Here is an 18875-nt window from a genome sequence, read left to right on the forward strand (position 1 = left end):
TCTGAATCTGAACACAATACACAACACTAAAACAATTAAATACAGTGCAATTTAAGTGTATGAGGAAATGAACACACATTTTGTTATTGAGTCTAAAACTTAACAGGAAACTGTACCAGATGGTATTTTTATTATTTTTATTGTTGAATGGTATCCACAATCATTGAAAAGCAATAGAAATAGAAATGCAATTGGAAAGATTTAACACAATGGGAATGACATACAAACATTTCATGATTTCAGACAGGATTCGCCAGCAAAGTGGTTACGCAACTCCCTGGTAACTGGATCATGCACTTTTGGTCTTGGTAGTACATGCCATAGACTTTGTGTTGCGATCATTTCGATCTTGGTGTAGAACTCAAAAGCATGATCCAGTTGACATGGTGATAATCAGATTACATGTAACACTTCGCTGGCAAATTGAGAAAGCAAAAGCAGCAACATAGAACAGAGCATAATACAGAAATACACACACACATGACCAGGGTTGCAGCTAGCTAAATTTTAGTGCCGGCTAAAATGAAAGAGAACATTGAATCAGAATTCCAATTTCTTAACAGTAATGGCATTGACTCTGTTTTGAGGACAATTTATCATTTTAGTGCTGGTCGGCATGACCTATAATTCCCTTCAGTGCCGGTCGGTCAGGCTGAGTACTGATTACTGCCGACCAGCACCAATCACCGTGGCTACGAGCCTGCACATATATCAGGCTTCAGCCCTACAGGCCTGTTACAATCCTTCAACATCAGGCATGAGAATAAACTTCAATGAAAAATAGAACATTCTGTAAAAACAGGAAAAACTTGGTGTATAGACAATGCTGGTGTCAGGTACACCAACAGTTCCCCCTTGTGGATTTCATCAGTAGGCCTCTCACTGGTGTTATGTCAATTTATTTTATTTGCTTGCAGCTGGCATGCCATTCTTCTATGAATTTGTTAATTTTTGGTTTAATTTTTAAGTTAAAAATTCATATTTTGTAAATTGATTAAGTTCTCTGTCATGGCAATAAGAGCAAATTAATCTTTCTTAACCCCCTGAGCACTACCTGCCGATGTAACATTCCCTCTGATTGGTCAATTATGTGATATCTTCACTTTAATCACCAATCAGAATGGAGCTTTGCAAATAATTCACCCCAATTTTTTTGTTTGGTGAAATTATTCTAACAATGTTGCTGATTGGTTCAATCGATAATGAAAACTTATTTTTGGCCAATCGGCAGGTAGTTCTCATGGGGTTAATCTTGTTACAGAATTCATCTGTGTGACCTAAGTAATAATTTATACGTAAGCTAATTAACTTGAATACGGGCATCTTTAATTTGATTTACTCTTTTTAGTCTATCAATATAATTATTTTCTGTGACCTTGTCCCAATGTATCAACCTTATTCAATAAACTGGAAATATCTAATCAGCAGCAGTAAAGTAATAAATCAACAAACAGACCCACCTGTATGCAAGCAGCCCTGGTTGAAATGACCATGACACAATTCATTAGAAATCATTGAATGCCTTAAAATGAAACCCTCAACCAATATCTAGATTAGACACAAGTTCAGCTTTCTTTAACAGTAATAGCAAACACAGGTGACTGTCACCTCACATATTTAATGCATATCTTTCTTCATTTTAGACCAACTTAAATGCAAATTGTTTAGTAACACGGACAACTGTAACATGATTTTGATAATTGAAAAAAATTCTGCCAGAACAATCAACATTAATTATATTAATGTGAGAATTCTACCAAAAAACAACAGCTCCTGATTTTAATAGGTTTTTAAATAAAAGCAAGCAAATTACAATGAACAACAAAAGCAACAGGCAAGACAATAACACAAAGGAAATCTGAACAAGACATGAGCTGTCCACAGTCAATACTAGGAGGAAGAAGCCTCAAATAAAAATGTCTAAATTCCTACAACATTTTTAACAGTGATTTTTGTAATTGTGGATGAGGCAACACATCAAGCAAGGTATAGTGAACATACTAAAGGCTGATGAAGTGCAAACAATGCATTAAATATTTAATAGCAAAACTTTTGGCAATATATCAAGCAAGGTATGCTCAAGGCTTTGTACAAAACACTCAATACATGCTTTATCAAACACATCACAGAAATTGATGGCAGTATTCTGAGGTCTCAATCATTTATTTAATCATTTGATTTGTTTATTAATTTTTGCAATTTAAGCCCAAAGAACACCTTTTTATATGTACAAAATGAAAGTGAAAAAGAGCATGCGAAAATTTTCTAAATTCTACAGTGCAATGTATTTTTTTTTTTGCATATTTATTTTAAACAATTGTTATCACAAATTAGGACACATTGATTACAACATGAGCTACTACTAACCAATCAGTGGCCTGGTGATGAAAGGGACAACTCTGGTCAAGGACCGGAAGACGCGATCCAGATTCTATACAATAGCATGACTGGCAACGATCACTACTGGCACCCCGTATGCCACCGCCAGGATCAGGTGCATTTGGAACAACCCTTACAGGTCTGAAGAATAAATCAATCAAAAAATCAACACTGAATGTATTACTAACTAAATACATTTAAAAACATATCATTCTGTTGAGAAAATACACTTTTTTTTAACTTCTGTATCGCATTAAAAGTGCATACCAAATACGAAATATTTTTCTTTTACTTGACTGACTTCCAATTGGAAAGTACAATACAAGTACATTATTTGACCAAATGTTATTGCTTAATTACATTGCCCTTTGTATACTGTACAATTTATTAGCACACGTTTGTAGAATTGTTCCCAAAATGCATAGATCTGATCTTTTTAGGTGTCAATAGTTGGGCAAATTAATTTAATTATTGGGACTGAAACGATTACAACACAGCATAAAATCCTACATGGCTAGTAAGGGGAAACAGGGCAAACTATTTTCCAGAGGTACTGGCTACAGGCCTATCGCCCGGACCCGGAGAGTGAGGTGAGGAGTCCGTAGCCAGTACTGAGGCAAAAACAGTTGCCCTATTTCTCCCATATAAACAATGTACCGGTAGTACTAGGTTTATATTACACCGTACTTTGACTATGGGGATGAGGCTGACAAAGGCTGTATTAAAATAGTCAAAAATAACACACAGAGAAATTGTCTGTATTGTTTGTGATTGACCAATGAATAGAGGCTGTCAGTGTGACGTCACAGTGGCCATCTTGTGGGTACTAGTAAACTCTGTTTAAAGTTTAAGGGCATCAAAGTTTAAGGGCATGAACAATATGTGAATTAGGTATAGAGCAATACTAGCAGTCAGTCAATCTATATAGAGGTCAATCATATCAAGCAACTGAATGAGGAGCTTGTGGGAACGAATCATGTAAACATAATTGTCATGATTCACGCTTGAACAACGCTGACAGCCTCTATTGGCATGAGTAACTCATGAATATTTATGAGATATAATAAATTTTGATTGGTCCAATCCCAGATCAACCTTTTAGATACATCCAGAATGGCCAATACAATGACAAGAACTCATGAATATTTATGAGATATAATCAATTTTGTATGGTCCAAGCCCAGATCAATCTTTTAGATACATCCACCTGGACAGAATGGCCAATGACAAGAACTTATGAATATTTATAAGATATAATCAATTTTGTATGGTCCAAGCCCAGATCAACCTTTTAGATACATCCACCTGGACAGAATGGTCAATGACAAGAACTCATGAATATTTATGAGATGTAAAAATGAATACTATGTATGGTCCTAGCCCAGACTAACCTTCTAGACACATCCACTTGGACGGAATGGTCAATGACAAGGTCTGATGGACACACTGGATTGATTTTTTCTGGATCACCTCCAAGACGCTTCACGGCATCCCGCATAGCAGCAAAATCTACAACAGCAGGTACACCTCTGAAATAATACAGGCAAAGTAGAAATGAGTCAACTTAACTTGAATAACTTCAGTAATGCTGCAACATGCAAACAACTCCAGTTGGACTTACCTGATTTAGTCCACTCAGGCTAATGTTGGCAAATACAAAACTGAGATATAGCTAGAAATAGGTTAGGGTTGTAGCAAGTCATATATGAACATGTAAAGATGTGTAACTTTGCAACCAAATGACTGCCTGATTGGACTGGATCACATATTATCATCGAAATTGTAGTACCGTAATTTAATGTGGATCAATTAATCATAAGATCAAGAAAGTCTTTGTGAAGACCTCTGGTCAGCTGATTAATAGTGTAGATTTACAAACTGTATGGTTATTAATGTAAGAAGGGAATAATAATTAAGAAATGCTTTACTTTATATATCTATTTGTTTGCCACAGTTCTTTCTTCTTTGATGATATCAGGGATTTATTTGTTTGACTGACAATACTGTTGCCTGGGAAGCTAGGCATATCGTTACTTACGTGAAATCTTGCAGGATAACCCTTGATGGTTTGAATGGTACTTCCACGCTGGCATTCTGATTCTCCTTCCAGTTTAATATATTTTCTACATCTTTCTCTTTGATGTGGAAGTTGTCACAATTCCTTACTGCTGACTCCAGCAACACACGGATGGAGAACGGCAACTTTTCTGTCAATTTGAACAAAAAAGAAAAGATACAAATGATTATAGATTAAGCAAATGACTCACAGAATGGTGCAGAAGTTGAGAGGGGCTCAACACAGTATGGAATGGAACATACTTGGGATCACAAAAAGAGACAGAAAAACAAATGAGTGGATCAGAAGCATGACACAGGTCACCAGTGTCATCCTGACTGTGAAACAAAAGAAGTGGTCTTGGGCTGGTCACCTAGCTAAAACATCAGATGGACAATGGACCAAACTGGTAACAGAATGGATACCTACAAATGGTACTTGGCACCCAGGAAGACAGGAAGTTAGATGGAGGGATGAAATTACAAAATTTCTTGATGTAACCTGGATGAGAAAGATGTGGAATAAATCAGAGTGGCGTCACCTTGGAGAGGCCTTCACCCTGCAGTGGGTCGACGATGACTTGGGATGATGATGACAGTACCACTTTTTGGGAGTGAAATTGTACAAAATAATACAAAAATACTGAGATGTTGATGCATCTAATGCACAAGCCCCGCAGGGGGAGTGCATTAGACGCATCAACATTGCTAGCACAAGTGCATTATTTTGTACAATTTCTCAAGCAAAAGGTTATACAAATTTATTAACCTATTTCATACACAAGAAAAAAATCCCATAAATTTTGACATTTTTATAACAAAATTGTCATTAAAATTGTTGGAAAATACAACAAGCAAATATGAATGCATCAACCTGCAAGAAAAATGGACGCGTCCGAAAGCACTACGCGGAATGCGCCCGTGCGATTATACAATAATTAGGCACAGCTAGTAATTTATTAATGTTTGCTCTGATTGGTTGTTCACTATCTAGGAGTATATGAAAATTCAATTTTCCACAATTTTGTTTACTCATGTCATCAAACTAGTGCCAAACCTTTTTCCTTTGCATGATATAATTTACTATAATTATTGTTTCTTGTCATTCCTAAGCCAATGACCTCTCTGTCTTATCTCACACTTACTAATAGTAACACAAATACTATACAATGGCATTCATGATGAGATAAGAAGGTTAGAATACTGGCACCCACAACTTTCTTATCAATTTCAATAACCCATAATCTTCAAGAGTCATTTTAAATTTATTTTAGTGTAATATATAATATTGCTGCAACATCTTGACCTTATGTCTTCTTTTATCAAAATGCATGGTCATGACTTCAACAGAATAACAGGTTTTAAATATTTGTTTAGATTTGATTCAATTTGAGTCTCAAAGGTTTGAAGGCTATCTCCCATATCAAATGGCAAACATGTAAAACAATACTACTCTATGAGCATGGCACATTATTGCATCATGTTCAATTGTTCATTTATATAGAACCAAATATTGCAGTTTTGTTTCACATCTAATAATTTTGAAAATCCCATTCTTGAATAATCTTCAACGCCCTTATTATTCAGGCTTTATACGGCCAGATATGAATTACATAATGTTAATAAAACAACCAGTGCGGGTGGCAAGCTCAAGCAATGGTTTTAATTCAAAAGAATAACTGACATAGCATTGATATAGATTTCACAAATTATGCTTTTGTTTGAGATCCGTGTTTTTTAATTGCTTCATTATCCACTAATTGGCTAATTAGCAGCAAATTCACCAAGTGGTATTCTCACCATCTGACTTATTTTAGCCATGAAACTTATCCAATTAAAATATAATGAAAATATTCACTCACTCAGTGACAGGTGCTTACTTTATATCCAATTCTGATGGTGCTCATTATAATGCTCATAATTCATTTAGTGTCAGAATTTTGCATAGCAAAATTGTGACAAAGTTTTATTTGTATAGCAATAAATATATATAGCAATGGCATACCGTATTTCGTCGAATAAACGCCCCCGGGGGCGTTACATTTTCCCAAGGGGGGGCGTTTATTAGAGGTCATTTGTAGCACGAAAATTCCCGTAAAAATCATTAGGTAAGCTTAAAAGTCACGCTAAAATGACGAACTATGACCTTTTGACACTGACTTTTGGTTCACTTCCGGGTTCGGATGCCGATTTTCGCCATTTATTGCTGCTACTCGCGACCATGTGAGCAACTTGGTAAGCTTACTACACAAGAAAGCATGGAAATATCGGAATTTTTGAAACATCTTGGTTGAAAAAAGTGGTGGGGGCGTTTATTTGAGAGGGGGGCGACTATTTGACTGAAATACGGTATGTGTGATTGCATAGCAATTTGGCTAAATTGTGTAGCAAAATGCGATGGTTATATTTTGCCCTGATGCTGAAAAATTTACACATCAAGTTACACTTCTCAGGCATACTTTATGTCAGTTTTCATCTTGCTCCATGATGTTTTCCAAAACCCTTCTTTCCAATAACAGTCATTTATTTGTCATAATTTGTTGTATGACTACTACTACTCACCATATCTTTCATCTTTCAAGGCAAGGAGATTATAGTACTGGAAGCTGTCCTCATCAACCTGTAACTGCTGCTTCAATGAGGTGTACTTGGTAGTCTCTGTGCAACAAATAATCCATACATTCAAATATCAGTGGCATGTCAATTCTGTAATTTGCAAGATGTACTTAGAACTCTGGCTTCAAGAATCCCATTCAAAAATGTATCTCTATCACCCTTGAACTTATTCTTCAAAAGTTAAAAATTGATCTATAAGCTCTGTTGAGCCTTACAATAAAGTAGATGAAGAGCAAGCAGCCTAGCATGGCACTGCCTCTGCATCGCCCCACAAAGCTGCCTTTTAAATAGCTAGAGACCCGTCCGCCCGTCACTTGGACAGCCTGTCAGTCTGTCACGAGAATGGACGGCCTACAAAATGCTAAAGCCGTCCACGATGCCATCCAAAAAAAGCCTTTTGCGATATACAATCATGTTGAAAGAACACAAACCTCTGATTAGGAGCCTCTAAATGTCTATAAGGCACATTTGATGTGTTTTTGCAAGTAGGACCTTCAATTGGCGCCATTTTGTTTAAGCTTGTTTACCCCCTGGTTTGGTGAATAGCCAGATTTCGGCCATTGGCGGTGCTCTTCCAGAATCCCAGACTGGGTTGGATGCCCTACTTTCAAATCATGGCTAATACCCTGTTGACGCTCCAGGACTAACCCAAACCAACTTTTTAGATTCCTTAGATGGTCCCAAAAACATTCAAGATGTTCCCAAAATTAAAAAGTTTGGTTTAAAACCATACCACCAAAGTATTCCTCTCATCTCAAGGATTCAGAAAAAGGATAGCTTGACCTATTATACATCACACCGTTCTTGAATGAGATAAGCAAAAGAGTAAAACCAGGGGGTGGTCATTCTTTTAGCCAGTGGCCACAAAGGGGCCAGATACTAAAAGTGTTTCAATTTCAAAGAAGATGGTCTCAAATTGTTTGTGAATCTTGTTAATTTAATGTACCGGTACCGTATTCATTCCAATAAGCGCCCAGGGCGCTTAACAAAATCATTTTGGGTGGGTGCTTATTTTTTACCTGGTTTTAATACCCAATGTTTCGTAAGGGGTGTGTTAGACAAATTAATGTACCGGGTACATATGTTATAAAAGGGTCCTGAGACATTCTAGTAGGATTTCTGATGTAGAAAATGTATTTCAAGTTTACACAGGACTTGTAATCCTCCAGCTATTTCACTGTATCGACGTCTATCTGTCACTTCAACATTGATGGTACCCTTTAGCAAATTGAAAATACCCTGGGTGGGCGCTTATTGGAATGAATACGGTACTGCTACTCCTCACTTGCTCGAGAAGTCTAGCTTTGAATTTGCTGTGATAGCTTCGCATTTGCGGCCAGAGTCCTGAGCTATCAAAATCGATGAAGCAATGGAAGTTCATAAGTAAACACAGCTGATCACAATGGGTGATCGCATAAGTGGTGCTCAAATTATGTCAAATAGTACAACAACTTAAGGCAAGTTGATTATTGACTCATCAAAATATGTCATGATCTGTGATTGCTAAACTTATTCTTTGCATCAGCTTTTGTCCAAAGAAATATTTAAAAAGACGATTTTTATGTCTAATTATGAGCAGTGAAAAGTTCACTCCACGACTATGTACATGTGAATGGTGATGAATGCACGCTAAATCGCGGCGGCACATACACATAGCTCCTTGGAACTCACGGTCGGAGCCGTGAGTTCCAATTATTGGAACTAAGGCCAAGTAAAAAATAAAACATGTTTCACGTCCGGGTTTTCGAAAAAAAGGAGGAGGAGGGCTTTTTATTTTCTATTTTTATCGCAAAATTGGTGTAAATACCCATACTTAAAGCTGTTTTAGCGTATACAATAATGCCTGGAAAAAGAAGGAGGCCCTTTTTTATTTGTTGTTCTGAGAGTTACACCCCCTCCAATGATCACAAAACCTTCCTAAAATGTTTCTTGTATCTTAACAAGGCTAGTATATAAAGCATTCCAACTTCCTATGGACATATTTTTTGAAAAGTTATATTTATAACTGAATTTCAAAAAATAAAAATATATTTGAGGAAACCTCAAATAAGGAAACGGGAGGGGACGTGAAACATGTTTTAATATTTTTTTATTTTGCCTATAAAATGCATGATCATGATGATTAGCATGATGTACCCATTTTGTACCAAACTTTTTTTTTACATTCATTCACACACAAAAAAATCCTGGCTAAGGTAAATTCTGCCCTTTATACTGACTCACTGAGTCAACAACAGAAATATTCTGTCGGTCCGTGTCACGTCACTTCCGGTTGATGATGTTCGAGTGAAAACAAGTCCGTGATTCGATTTTTGTTGATGATTTCTGTCATTGGTGTAATGTAAATTTCGATCGCAAATAGTCAGTGGAATCAAACAACCGCTTCTAAGTCTTCAGAGTGAAAGAAACTTACTTGATTTACCGCTTATATACTGACAAACTTAAAATTAAATTCCATGGTCGAGTGTCGTTTTTCCGAAATTGAATATCACTCCAACAACATCGCTATGTAGCCTCCTTCACAGTCGGTTTCTGTTGTTCATAACAAACCGTGAGCCACATGCAGTTTGGGCCCGAGACTAGAGATAGCCCGGATGTCCGACCGACAGAATAGCGTAACGTGTAATTTCAACGCAGCTCACGCATGAAATCGACGACGCACTGAATCCTTCTTAACTCAATTATTAGATGAGACAGGTGTATTTTCTTAAGATCTGAATTAGATCTGAACATATTAAGCTCAACTATTTAAGTAAATAATCGACACTATCATACTTTTAAAGATTTTTGCATTTTAAAATACTGATAGACATGATACAGCAGTTGATCAAACTTACCCATGGAGGTCGCCATGATGAATTGAAGCAAATTCACGTTCACCAGGGTTGCAGGATGGTTTGGGAGTGCAATGAGTTGCCAGATTGTTTCTCTTTCTTAAATCGCCCATGGTAAATCGCCAAACGTTGCAAGGGGGTCATGTGAGCTCATGTGGTACGAAATGAGATCATTCTCTAGGGTGTCTATTTGCTGTCATTTGTCTATAAACCTAGGCCTTGGACTCAAATGGACGGTGGGGTAATAGTGTAGCAGGTTGTTTATTAAACTTTGTTCTAGTAGCTTAAATAATATAAATGTCCATGTATAGGCTAAATGAAATTTTTATTTTATTTGAGACACCTTAATAACTAAAAAAAATACACTTGCTATAATACAAATATTAGCAATGATGCCTGTTATTTGGTATATTTCACTAAACGTGTAATTTTGGTTCAATTTGATGGACAGGATTTCAAGATATGACCTTGTGAAAAATTATAAGTTTCTTTTTGAGCTCAGTTTAGTATAAGTTGCATTTGCATCTGTGCTTACTACAACCTTGCCATAATTATTATTAAATGTAAGTTCGTATGATAAGCGGTCTTTAAGAGCAAATTTTTTCTACATTGACAAACTCTTGGACACGTCATCTCTTGGATTTTGCTCCAAGTCTAGGAGATAGAAGCTATTGGGCCCCAATGCAAAAAAAGATTTATATAAAAAATTCAGCATCCCTTTGTTGCCATGGTAACAGGCTTACCTTGTTTTTGTTGATTTTAGGTTAAAAAACACCATAATTTCTCTGATTTCACTCGTGAAAAAGTACAAACTTTGCAAAAACCGCACATAGAGGTGGTAGATTTTTTGCCCAAACGGACTTCACAGTTCAGTGTTGCCAGATTGATACCCTGTTGCCACGTTGAAATTTCACATTCTCATAAGTTGAAAAAACAAGAATTTTCATGGTCAACTTTAAGTTCTTACACACGCCCTCGAGGTGAATTATTTTTCTTCATTCTTGGTAAATATAACAATGACATTATGCCCTTTCAGGAGATAGAAGAAAAACTTTGGGCATATACAGAATTTGGGCGTCACGTGACGTATAAATAATGCGATCCGATTCAATGGAAAAAACATGTTAAATATATTTCCCTGATGCAATCGTAGTAATGTTGGCATTTAATTGAAGAATTTTGTTTCCCAAATTACATCCGAGATACTTTTAAAACCCACCCATGTCTATCAAAACAAAATGGAGGACTTTCAAGGTATATACTCCTGGTCATAAAAGCCCCATCTTGCACACTTGGCTGAAAATGTTAATGGTGTTGCATTAGACTGGTTAAAAATGAGGGAAACCCCACTAAGTGAATGATAAATTCTCATGTAGTTTTTCTGGATCAGTTCTTCATGGGGAACAAGAATTTATGAGGTAAAAAGCCTGTAACCTAAGAATTTTAATGTGAGGGCGCTTTTTTCAAAATGGCCACCAAAATCCAATGTAAAGCAATTATACGGTTAAAATAGTCAGATAATAGATATAATTGACCATAATTTGTATTAGGATTGATGGCAGTAATGTATAACTATGTCAAGGAATTAATTGGAAGGTGCCAAGAGGTCGCAGTTGAGGGCGCTTTTCAAAATGGCCGCCAAAACCCAATCATATGAAATCCAAGGCGGAACTCAAGAACCAGCGCCTCTGCTAATGCCAGAACGGCTCAAAGATCAAAAAAATAAACCATTTCTCGGCGAAAAAAAATCGTAACTCGGTAACTGCTCAATTGTATTTTTTCGTTTAAGCTTTGTGGCAAAATATATTCTTTATTCTATTTTATTATTAAAATATTATATTTAAAAAAAAATGTTTATCAGCGGCATTTTGCACTAAAATCTATTAGTTTCTGACTTTTCTCTGTGCGTAATAACGATTTTCCCAAGAAATTTAGCATTTCCTCGGCAAATGTTTTTGTTTTCATCTTGAAACTCAACAACCCCACCACCGATCTCTTTCGTTCGCACGATAAATTAAAATACTGGATGTTCTGTAACAGTCCTCTAACAATGATCTTGATTGGGTAAAGTTAACAGGCGGCATCGGGAATTCCTAAACGTCTTGCCCAATCAGAATAGCCGTAACAAATCTGTTCGGCTGCATTGAAAACACATGGTTTTGCTGCTGCTTACCGAGTGCAACTTGAGTCGTGAAACAACTCTTCCTATTTCGGAAAGTGTACCCTCTTATTCTACATCAAATGTAGACTTATTTATATGGTTAGAAACAGAAATGTTCGTGGATTAATAGGATCTAATTTTTAGCATTTTTGGAATCCAAATAGTTGAGAGAGGACGAGAGAAATATTGTTCAAATTCATGTGTCAACTGTACCAAGGGGGTGACACTGAACTCACGGTTGTTCTATTGAACACGCAAAGCAATGACAAATCCCGCTGGTTTGCTTGGTAGAAAATGAGTCCAGTTATTGATCGGTTATGAATATTCATGTTCGACCCTTTGATCATGTTAATTACGGTTGACAAATAAAGCCGCCATTCAGTATGCGAACTTTGTCTGTTCAATGCGAGTACCAAGCTTGAAAGTGCGCCCGCTATGAGAGCTGAGACCACTGACCTCTGCACCCGTAATGGCGGACTGGTATTTCCATTAGGCACCAGAGATATGTTTTTTACTGAAAGTCTGCTAATTTGAGAAGAGAATGACTTTTTACAATAGCAATGTCGAAATTAGGACTTGCTATCAATAATGCGATTGAAATTCGAGAAGGTATGAAATACAAGTAGTATTTCAAGTCAAAATCTTTTACACCACATCTGACCGATCAGAAATTAAGACCACTTCATCCCTTATTCATAGGTCTATCACCAAACACCGTTGTGGAAATTACGTAACCAATGTCCTTGAACATTTTAAGATCTACGGCTGTTTTGACATAATATAATGGCATTGTGATACTCGATTATATATCTTTGGGAATTAACATTTCTTTTCAAAAGCAGACCAATGGTGTTTTCTTGAAATGAATCTGATATAATTCAATATTATTGGAATTGAATTCTACATGCAGCCAGGGACGGCCACGCTGCACCATCTATAGCTTCAAGCTGCTTCAGTCGGCGGAGCCGTTTGTACTACAGATAATAAAAAGGCACGTAAATGTCACATTTTATAAACTTAATACATTTAATATCACCCCTATTGCTGTATAAAGAAATCGTGCATAAAATATACCAGCTTATACCTATATACAGAACGGTGATTTATGCATTAATTAAACATGCCTGTACACTTCCACTGGTTCGAAAGTCAGTTTCGAACAGGCGCCGTCTGCATGCCATGACTAGCGCCATCTATACGAGCTGAGGCCAAATTTAAATAACAATGCGCTATTTAAATAACAATGCAGCTCATGCTAATGAGATAGTGCCTTTTCCTATCAATTATTCCATGACTGTACGCTTTACGGTCAACAGCGCTGCAGTCGGCTGAACATGTTGTGGAATATTCCATTTTGTGATGGGTAAATGGTTGTGTGCATCATGTATTGAGCACTAACTTTAAGCCAGTAATATTGTTTTTATATTGATCAGTGTGTGTCATTTGACTTTTATAATAAACTTTTCAACAATTTGAAAGAACGGCAATTGAATGAGGAGTCTGTTATACTGTACATTTTGTGTATACATAGTTCCGTGTGATCCGCACCCCTCTCACACTAAATGGAATGACCCGCTGGGATAAATGCCATGCTCTTATCCAGTTCACTGCTGCTCTGTTAAAGCTGTAATACTACACGCGCTGTGCATGAAATGGGGAATTAATTGTATTTCTTAGCTTCCTAATTTGAGCATATAGAATTCATATGAAAACCATATACATGTACGCTTAAAATGATCACTTATATGAGGTATAATTTTTCCGATTTTGAATTAGTATTGTTGGCAGTAAGTATATTAAAACAAGTCATTATTGAGAAGGTATCAGAAGATCACAGCTGGGGGCGCTTTTCAAAATGGCCGCCAAAAGTTTATGAAAAACACTTAATGGTCACTTATGATGTATATATAATTTACCAGATTTTGGATGAGGATTGCTGGTAGTAAAGTATAAATAAGTCAAGGTATTAATTAATAGGAAGATACCAAGAGATCACAGTTGAAGGCGCTTTCAAAATAGCCGTCAAAATGAAGTATGTTTTGGGGTCACCTCAGGAACCTAAAAAAGTTGGTTTGGTTCGGTTCGGGGGGAGGGGGTGCAAAGGAAGTGGTCCCAGCTCCCCTAGTACATTTCTCTTGTTTTGGATCAATTGTTTTGAAAAATAATTGAATTTTGGTATCCTTGTTTTTAAAAAAGCTAGCACTAAAATTGGATTGTGTGGCTCATCATCTATCAGTCACCGAGATAGTTGTCATTCAATAATGATATTACTGTCAGCCGGTCTTGGTCTCAGTCTCGGACTCGGACTCCCTGGTCCCAGTCTCAGTCTCAATAAGCCGGTCTCGACTACAACACTGTTGTACAATTACCACATCATGTAATCTCATGTAAATAACACAACACTGCGCACAAAGTTAAAGGTAGTGTCAGTGTTGCAGTCGAGACAGGCCTATCCGAGACTGGCTGGTTCGAGACCGAGAACAAGACCGAAACAGGCAGGTCCGAGACCTAGACCGAGACCAAGACTGGGCTTCAAAGTAATTTATTAATGAATGATAACTATCTCGGTGACCAGTACATGATAAGCCATTAGAATATAATTTTATTGCTAGGCAAAATTCAATTATTTTTCAAAAGGTTTGATCCAAAACAAGAGAAATATACCAGGAAGCCTCCTTTGCAACCCCACAACCGAACCAAACTAACTTTTTTAGGTTCCTGAGGTGACCCCAAAACATACTTCATAGGATTTTGCCGGCTATTTTGAAAGCGCCCTCAACTGTGACCGTGGTATCTTCTTATTAATACCCTGACTTATTTATACTTTACTGCCAGCAATACTCTTCAAAATCTGGTAAATTATATATCATAAGTGACCGTACATGTGCATACATGTGCTTTTCATAAAATTTTGGCGGCCATTTTGAAAAGCGCCCTCAGCTGTGACCTTCTGATACCTTCCTAATAATACTGTGACTTATTTATACTTACTGCCAACAATACTAATTCAAAATCTGGTAATTTATACCTCATAAGTGATCATTTTAAGCGTATGCATATGATTTTCATTGGATTTTGGCAGCCATTTTGAAAAGCGCCCTCAACTGTGACCTCTTGGCACATTCCAATTAATTCCTTGTAGTTATACATTACTGCCATCAATACTAATCCAAATTGTGGTTAATTATATCTATTACCCGTCTATTTTGACCGTATAATTGCTTTACATTGGATTTTGGTGGCCATTTTGAAAAAAGTGCCCTCACATTAAAAATCTCAGGTTACAGACTCTTTCCTCATACTTGTTCCCCATACAAAGTTGGTCCAGAAAGACCATATGAGAATCTCTCTTTTTCTTAGTGGGGTTTCCCTCATTTTTAACCGGTCTAATGCAACACCGTTAACATTTTCAGGGAGATGTATTTAGCATGTTTTTTCTACTGAATCAAATCGCCTTATTTATACGTCACGTGACGCCCAAATTCTGTATATGCCCAAAGTTTTTCTTCTATCTCCTGAAAGGGCATAATGTCATTGTTATATTTACCAAGAATGAAGAAAAATAATTCACCTCGAGGGCGTGTGTAAGAACTTAAAGTTGACCATGAAAATTCTTGTTTTTTCAACTTATGAAAATGTGAAATTTCAACGTGGCAACAGGGTATCAATCTGGCAACACTGACTCATTAAAATTGGGTAATTGTGAGACAATTGCTAGTGTTACCCAACTGTGAAGTCTGTTTGGGCCAAAAATCTACCACCTTTATGTACTGTTTGTGCAAAATTTGTACTTTTTCACGAGTGAAATCAGAAATCAGGTGTTTTTAACCTAAAATCAACAAAAACAAGGTAGGCCTGTTACCATGGCAACAAAGGGATGCTGAATTTTTAATATATCTTTTTTTGCATTGGGGCCCAATAGCTTCTACCTCCCAGACTTGGAGCAAAATCCAAGAGATGACGTGTCCAAGAGTTTGTCAATGTAGAAAAAATAATTTGCTCTTAAGTTCGCTTTGAAAAAATGGCATGTGTGATTCAAGTAGCTCAAAGTCTAAAGGAATACTAAAAACATTCCAACTGCAACATCCTTAGCATTAGCGCCCTTATACCCAGCATTGATTCTAATTTTTCTAACTGCTTCTGACTGAATTCCTTGATAAACAGCATTTTCACGTTCTTCTGGAGTTTTGATAACAGAAAAATATATCACTATCATTTAAAACAAAAACGCTTTGGCCTTCTAGTTTTACTTCAAGTTTGCTTACAATTGCTCGGACAAGATTTTTACAATTGATCTATTTAAGATTTATTAAGAGTTATTTTAAAAGACAATTTTGATGTAACATCATCTTTGCCAAGATCAGAAAATCTTCCAGTTAAAATACCACCTTGGTCAATTGTGCTTGGCACGTGGGTGTTGTACAGAGTACGTCTTATGCCATTAACGCCTTTTGGTTTGCGAAGTTTGCGGTAATTTTTTTGTGGCCGTATTCAGTTGACATGTTATATTATAGGATTTTTTTTTTTAAAGAACGTTTTATTTTTTTTCTAAATTTAACAATAGCAAATTAATTGCTTTATTTACACTAAATCAAAACCATTGTACGTACGTGCGGGATTCTTTTTACTTTGTATTAATAGGTATGTCACAGTGGCTGCACAATAATTCTGCCACACTGTGCATGCAAGCATAACAGTGAATTGAAAAGCGCGCGCTTCAAAGTTGACCAATTTTAGAAAACATCATGTCAAAAAATGAATTTCCTCATAATGCTTCATTTATCCAAAATGTTTGGATTTTTAATATATGGTGTGTGAAGACTTTCCGAGGCTACCATCTATGGGGTTATATCAGATGAGAAATTGTTTTTAGGTACCGCACTGCTCCCCGCAGCCCCGCACTGCTCCCTGCAGCCCCGCACTGCTCCCCTGCAGCCCCGCACCGCTCCCCTGCACCTGCAGTCCCGCACAGCAGAGGCTTGGCTATAATAGTCGTCCATTGGCTAATTTTGAAATTTGAATTTTTTTAAATATAGAAGCCCATTGGGTTAGGGTTATGGTTAAAGGTAGTGTTTATTATGAATATTTATAAGTACAGGGTGTCCCAAAAATTCCTTTACCATTAAAGTGATCTCTTCTACAAATTATCATTATATGGATGGATTCGTGCAAAGAGGAAACTTGAACAATTGCTTTGATACCTTTACTTGACCAGTTTCCTTGTGAATGTTGAAGCATATCAAATCACGTGTAATGTTTTTTAATAGACTGTGTTTTAACAGTGTTTATCACAAAACGATGCATAGGCCTACAATGTTTAAAAATGCTTTACGATATCGACACCTTTTCCTAATTTCAAGATGGCAATCATTGGTTGGTGTTTCTATCGCTGCTGAAGTTCAAGATTGTATAAATTAAGGTTAGTCGAAAGGTTTTTCATGCGCTTGATTTCAGAGGGGCGTAAGTTCATAACAGAAACAGCCATGCAGAAAATGAACAAGCGTAACGGGAGGTAAGCCTACTTTAATAATTATAATAGAATATCGATCCACGGTCAAGACATGAAACTTGGCTCAGCTCGTGCCCGGAGCTCGTGATGCGGCCGGGGGGGGGGGGCACAAGCCGTTTTCGGCAACTTTCATGAGGATTTTATAAATTTTAAAATCGATTGGGGGCACTTCCTCTGGCCCCTATGCCCGCCCCATGAAGATACGCCACCGTCTAGAAAATGTGTTGATATTAAATTTATAGAGCCTTGATATCTTTGATGAAATAAATAAATAACATCAACAACAACATCACAAAGCAATTATTTGTAAATTGAATTTAGGAATATTCAACAAGACAGACTTAGCAGGCCTACAAATTTCTGAATTATATTAAGTGAAAAACAATCAATCACTCTAGTCAGCGAATCAATCAAATATACAAAACTGAACTACACAAGAAAGGAGCAAGAAAGAATAAAGAAATAGTGAATAAAAAGAAAGAAAGAAAGAAAGAAAAAAAAGAAATGAAAAAAGAAAAGGAGAAAGAAAAGAGGGAAGAACAGAAGTAAAAATGAGAAAAGAGGAAAAAAAACCCGAAATTTCAGCCACACGGGGACTCGAACCCACAAAAATAAATCATAATAGATCAAAGTCCAACGCTCTATCCGCTCGGCCACACACCTTACGCAATTGATTGTCCTCGAAGGGGATATATAATTATAATTTGACGCAATGACGTGATTACAATTGCGTCCGCATAATGGCTCTTAGAATAAACACGCATGTCGGCGCTGAAATTTTGGACGAACCCGATGGAGAAAAACCTCATTTTTTGCAAAACTAGCTTCAATTTGGAGTGAAAATCAAATGGAATAGCAATTGGCAGAATGTTGAGAAATAATGTAGGTATTCAGATGTCTAAATTAACGTCCGTTATCAAGATATCGATAATTTCACAAACCAGCTTTTTCTCAAGAAAATTCTCCAAAATGTTCCCCAAAAACGGGCTTTTAAAATTTAATCGATACTGTATTTGGTTCTTCCCCATGGCAACATTATTTCTTTGATCGATTTGTAGTACAATACGAAAAAGAAGAAAACAATCACTAGGCGTGGATTTATACGGGGCGCACATTTGAAAAAAAGGTCATGGAACGTGTTTTTGATCTTGTGAACATGGTGCTTTAAACGAAGGATTTTCAAACTTATTCTAAAAATTTGTATATAACACACACACAAATGTTAAGCTACATCCAATGCACCAACATTTCACTCGCTGCGATATTTGATTACTGAGAAAACTCTGTTTAAGAGAACAACTTTATACGTCTTTTATACGTT

The 18875-nt window shown here is 36.7% G+C and overlaps 1 protein-coding gene across 4 annotated transcripts in view; it reads right to left on the reverse strand.

Annotated features, from left to right (window-relative positions):
• LOC140160821 (cytoplasmic aconitate hydratase-like) overlaps positions 1-9976 on the reverse strand; it is a 29389-nt gene extending 19413 nt beyond the window's left edge. For 3 of the 4 annotated variants that reach the window (XM_072184142.1, XM_072184151.1, XM_072184135.1), the window contains exons 1-5: positions 9888-9976; positions 6997-7092; positions 4418-4586; positions 3771-3908; positions 2368-2520 (exon numbers count right to left, since the gene is read on the reverse strand). In XM_072184142.1, coding sequence (XP_072040243.1) covers positions 2368-2520; positions 3771-3908; positions 4418-4586; positions 6997-7092; positions 9888-9903 — 572 coding nt within the window. In that variant the 5' untranslated portion in view covers positions 9904-9976. The remainder of the gene's footprint in view (positions 1-2367; positions 2521-3770; positions 3909-4417; positions 4587-6996; positions 7093-9887) is intronic. The other variant, XM_072184159.1, reaches the window with a different exon arrangement.
• Positions 9977-18875: the final 8899 nt, after the last annotated feature.

This window comes from Amphiura filiformis, chromosome 1 (assembly GCF_039555335.1).
Source record: "Amphiura filiformis chromosome 1, Afil_fr2py, whole genome shotgun sequence".
Taxonomy (NCBI): domain Eukaryota; kingdom Metazoa; phylum Echinodermata; class Ophiuroidea; order Amphilepidida; family Amphiuridae; genus Amphiura; species Amphiura filiformis.